This window comes from Echinops telfairi, unplaced genomic scaffold, assembly GCF_000313985.2.
Source record: "Echinops telfairi isolate 266 unplaced genomic scaffold, ASM31398v2 ScPeMD7_7465;HRSCAF=8503, whole genome shotgun sequence".
NCBI lineage: Eukaryota > Metazoa > Chordata > Mammalia > Afrosoricida > Tenrecidae > Echinops > Echinops telfairi.
The window spans coordinates 7,113,086-7,118,551 of NW_022111365.1; the positions used below are offsets into that span (position 1 = coordinate 7,113,086).

General features: G+C 47.1%; 1 protein-coding gene across 1 annotated transcript in view; it reads left to right on the plus strand.

Annotated features, from left to right (window-relative positions):
• Positions 1-5,466, plus strand: part of ESAM (endothelial cell adhesion molecule) — a 10,278-nt gene that overhangs the window by 2,411 nt on the left and 2,401 nt on the right. Inside the window, exons 2-4 of the mRNA XM_004714178.2 lie at positions 1,255-1,442; positions 4,398-4,599; positions 4,826-4,981. Of these exons, the coding sequence (XP_004714235.2) occupies positions 1,255-1,442; positions 4,398-4,599; positions 4,826-4,981 (546 nt within the window). The remainder of the gene's footprint in view (positions 1-1,254; positions 1,443-4,397; positions 4,600-4,825; positions 4,982-5,466) is intronic.

The following is a 5,466-nucleotide window of genomic DNA, read 5'->3' on the forward strand; positions in this document are numbered from 1 at the left end:
TCTCCAGTGGGGTGGAATGCTGCAGATAGAAGCTGGACAGCCCACAGGGCAGGCAAGCAGGGAAAGCTAGGCCTCTCAAAACCTCACATCCCATGGACTCCTCAAGGCAGGGTTGCCTCCTCCCCCCACCTCCTTTAGAAAGCCTCAGGTCTAGCTCGCCCCTCCTCCCATTGTCTTCTGGCTTATCACTGAACACAAACTTCCTGCCCTGCCCACAGGGACCCATCAGGAAATGGGAAAGAGGTACTGCATAGGCCAAAGAGTGGAGATAGGGACTCTTATGATGCACACCTGGAAATTGGAGGGGGGGACGTGTATACTGGTGGGATAAGCTTCCTGGCCCAAGAAGGTCTTCAGCTGCTGCCCAGGAAGGTGGAGAGCTAGGCCTCTGTAGTGGTGGCATCTGTTAGCCTAGGGCTGAGTAGGGGCCAAGCATCCTTCAGGTCTGCCAGGGAAGAGCACTAAGAGTATCCCCCAGAAGCCTTTAAACTCTATTGCCTCTACAAACAGTAAAAAGCGATTGTTCCTGGACTTAAAGGTACAAACACTGATTCAATAGCCCCCTCCTTGAGCCCACCCCCGAAAACTGACACACACAAAGAAAGCTTTGTCATTGATCTTTAGGAGACCTTTGTCTCAGCTCTGCCCAAGATTCACCCAAAGAGGCCCTGCCCAGCTCTCTTACACTACACAATGAAATTGGGGAGCTTTCTGGGTCTGAATCTCTTGCCTTCCAGAATCCTGCCCATCAGGAGTGAGCATGGCAGTCACTGGACAAGGCCTGGGCGCTGAGCCAGTGTCCCTCTCCCGCTTGGTCAGTTCAGAAGGACCTCAGAGTTAATCCTTAGCCCAGCAGGTTGGCCTCCCAACACTCCTGGTCCATGGGAGAGAGAACAGGTATGAGGCACCCTGGTAAATACGTGGTGCTAGGGAGTATGCTAGTGGAGTTCAAAAGTACTAACTCTACCCTTCCTGTTGGCTTTCTTCCCCTCCTCTCTAGAAGTCTGCGCACTCTTTTTAGTACCCAGGGATCTTGGGAGAAAAATAAATGATGCCAAAGTGATGCAAAGTAAAACCCTGGGCACTTGTCCCTGGGCAATCCCTGAGGCCTCCTTTTTCGGGACCTGGGGCGGTTCGTTCTTGTTCTGCGACTGTGTTGACCCACTCCTCAGGCTGTGGGTAGTGGGGTTCGGGCTCACAGGTTGAGCTAGGAGCCAGACTTCCTCACTCAAATTTCCTACATCTTGGCCCTAGCATCACCCTCAAGAGCCCAACTGGAGCTGCATGTGCCTGCAGGCCTGTCCAGGTTGCAAGCGGCGGAAGGTTCCGAGGTGGTGCTGCCCGTGTGGTATACCCTGAATGGGGAGTTGCCTTCATCTCAGCCTTGGGAGGTGCCTGTGGTGAGGTGGTACTTGTATCAGAAAGGGAAGCAAGAGATCCATGTGAGTGGCAAAACTGCAGCCCATAGAGGCTGTGGAGGAAAAGCTGGCAACAGAGCCGGGAGGAAAGACGGGGAGGGAAGACTTTCCGTGAAAAGCAAATGTCCTCAAAGCTTCCCTTTCTATTCAGATCTTGCAGGCTTCCTAAAATATTTTTCTTTACCCCAACTCTCCTGAGACAGCCAGCACATCGAACACAGAGGAAGCCGGGGGAGGTTTTAGTTTATTATTGAGTGGTAGACGTTGGGAGGTTGAGGAAAGGGCAACATTCAAAGCTCTGCGTTCATATTCTCTCTATTTATAAAAATCATTTTATTGGGGGCTCGTACAACTCTTATCACTATCCATACATGCATCCATTGTGTCAAGCACATTTGTACATTTGTTGCCATCATATTTTCAAAACATTTTCTTTCTACTTAAGCCTTTGGCATCAGCTCCTCATTTTGGCCCCTCCCTCATGAACCCTTGATAACTTGTAAACTATTGTTATCATTTCATGTCTTTCACTGATCGATGTCTCCCTTCACCTACTTTTCTACTGACCATCCCCCTGGGAGGGGTTATATGTAGATCATTGTGATCAGTTCTTTCTCCCTCTACCTTCCCATTCCCCTCCTTGTACCGCTACTCTCAATATGGGTTGGGAGGGGTTTATACGTCCTGGATTCCCTATGTCTTATCTGTACTTGTGTACATGCTCTGTTCTAGTCAAATTTGTAAGGTAGAATTGGGGTCATGATAGTGGAGGGTGGGAGGGAGCATTACGGAACAAGAGGAAAGTTGTATGTTTCCATGGTGCTACACTGCAACCTGACTGGCTCATCTCTTCCTTGTGAACCTTCTGTAAGGGGATGTCCAATTGTCTCTAGATGGGCTTTGGGTCTCCAATCCGCACAGTTTCTCATTCACAGTAATATGATTTTTTTTTTTGTTCTGGGTCTTTGATACCTGATCCCTGATCCCATCGACACCTCATGATCACACAGGCTGGTGTGCTTCTGCCATGTAGACTTTGTTGCTTCTCAGCTAGATGGCCACTTGTTTTATCTTCAAGCCTTTAAGACCCCAGATGCTGTATCTTTTGATAGCCGTGCACCATCAGCTTTCTTCAGCACACTTGCTTATGTACCCATTTTGTCTTCAGTGATCTTGCCAGGAAGGTAAGCATCTCAGAATGCGAGGATATTAGAACAAATTGTTCTTGCCTTGAGGGAGTACTTGACAAGGGGACCAATGTTCATCTGCTACCTTGATACTAAACATATAAATATATGCACATAGATTTATTTTCCTATCATTATATTCAAATATATTTACATATGTATTTATCTGTATTTAGACCTCTATAAATGCCCGTTACCTCCTAGTTGTTTCCTGTATTTCCTTTTATGTTCCTCTTCTCCCACTATCATGTTAGGCGTTCATTTGGGTTTCAGTAATTCCTCTAGGTTACATTGCCCTTGATCAAGCCCTACCAGCATCCAATGCCCTCCTAGCCATTGATTTTAGATCACTTGTTCCCTTGTCCCTGGGTTTGTTAATACTCGCTTCCCCTTTTCCTGTGTTCCCCTAAGAACCGCCGATCCGTTGCTTTCTCATCTGGATGATTTATCCCACCGATCTTATCTAGATAGACATGCAGGGACAATAATAACCACACACAAAAAAGGACAGAGAAAAATAAAACAAAACAACAACAATCAAAAAACTGACAACAGAAAAAAGAGAAAGTCCATAAAAATTCCCTGTATTTTGCAAACTGTTGGCAATGTCAGATGATCCAGTTAGACAGGCTGACTTATGTTTTGTGAAAAGCACAAACCACCCACATTTGCCTTCCTTCTGGGTATCTGCCTCTGAGTGTCAGTCACAGGCCACTTCTCAGATGATGGACACCTGTTCCCCTGCCCTTACTACCTCCCTGGGAGGTTTCTTAGACTGGGGGGGGACGAGAGAAACAAATCCAGAGACACCAGATATGTACAAAAAAGAGCTCCATATCAAAGAGTAATTGTATATTAAGAAAACATCCCAGCCCAGTCCAGATCAAGTGTATAAGTCTGATCCTACTCCATAAGTCAGACACGAGTCCATAAATCCCTCTTCTCAATCACGCAGCCATGCAATGATGCCAAATGCAGGAAAATCACAGGCCAGTGGATGAAAAGTACCTTAGATCCAATGGCCACGGATGCATCTCCAGGGCTCTGGCTGCCATCAGCGTGGCTTGTCAACAGGAAGGTGAAGCAGAGTGTGTGTGGCCCGCCTCCAGGGAGAAAGAGCAAGGGAGGCCAGCCTCATAAAGCCATTTATTTAGGTGGTCCTCCAATCAAGCTGCGACCTGATTGACAGGGTAAACTCTGCGCCCATGTTCCTAGGGGAGCCATGTTGGCACAGAATTCCTACCTATTACAGGAGGCAAGGAGCCGACCACCTCTTCCCATGATCTGCTATCTGCCATCACAGCAGATATGCCCAGAGGCTGATCAAGCCAAAAGTGAATGAAACTTCATTTTTAACTCCTCTTACTTGCACAGGTTACTACTTCTAAGGTCCTAGAAAACATCTTCACAGAGTCATTTGTTCTTCTATTAAAAATGAAAACATTTTCTTGTCTTTTTTAAAGATCCCTCCCATCCTCTCCCTGTACATTTCAGGCCCTATGAGACCCAGGTTTCTCCCAGAAATCTAGCCTCCTGTTTATAAGATCTCTGCTCCCCCATCATGTCACCTTTCTAAATGCCTCAAGTGGGAGAGGAAGAGACTATGTAGAGAAGAATTCTAACTATTTGGGTGCAGTTGATTCTGGGGTATGAGAGGGTGGCCAGAGTGGGCTTTGGGGCAGGTGAGAAGGAATTGATCCAGGTGAGGGGTATATGCAGCATGGCAGCTTCAGAAAGTTTGTGGACACAGTGGATGTGGATAATAATAGGGAGGTTTTTTGTCCTGTACTAGGTGTTATCTTATGGCATTGGAGGTATGTACAGCAAGCCCAGAGCATCTCTGCTCTACCCTGAGCCCTCCCGGAACATGTCACTTCGGCTGCAGGACCTCCAAGAGGAAGACTCTGGGTCTTACCGTTGTACTGTGTTTATATATGACAATCAATTAAAAGAGCTGGGACACCGCATCATAAGCTTGGATCTGGATGTGCTGGGTAAGTGAGAAGCACAGGTGTTCTAATTCCACCCCCTCTCTTCAGGGAAGACCAGGCAGGTCTTTCTTCCAAATGGATTGGGGGAAGGACAGGCAAATGGAGCCACAAAACGGAGTATTTATGATGGTTGTGATGGTGGTGTACGTGTGTGGGGGGAAGGGGCCTAGGGGCAGGGATCGACCTATGGGTCCCTTAAGTGGAGTTTTTATGCTGTCTCTCCTCCCAGTTCCTCCTACTTCTCCATCCTGCCATCTCCAGGGCGTGCCCCGTGTGGGGAACAATGTGGCCCTGAGCTGCCAGTCCCCAAGGAGTAAGCATGCTGTCCAATACCAGTGGGAGAGGCTGCTCCCATCCTCCCAGGTCTTCTATCCACCAGTTTTAGGTGAGAGAACCTCTTAAAACAACTGAGACTATGACTGAGGAAGGGGAAAGATGAGATTTTCCAGAGGGACCAGGATGGAAAGGGGAGGCGATACTGAAAACTATTGGGGGTAAGGAGAGTGAGGATGATGGGGGAGGGTGTAGTAGGCATGGAGAAAGAGCCCTATAAGGAGCAATCATCTCCATCTGACCTAATGGCCCTAGATCACTGCATTCACATTGCAGGTTTGCTACTCACAGTGCGACATATCAATAGCTCTCTTTTGAACTCACAACTTTAAAAAGACATTCAGGGTAAAGCTGGACCATTTTAATATGGTGGGAGTATTATATGCTTTTACAGAATTGTTATTAATTTGTCAGTAATAGCAATGGTAATGTTGTTTATGGGGCAATATTCTTGTATCTTCAAATTTCACGCTGAGACAGACCTATCATGGCAAAATGTTAACAGTTGTTGAGTCCAAGTGATATCCATATAGTTTG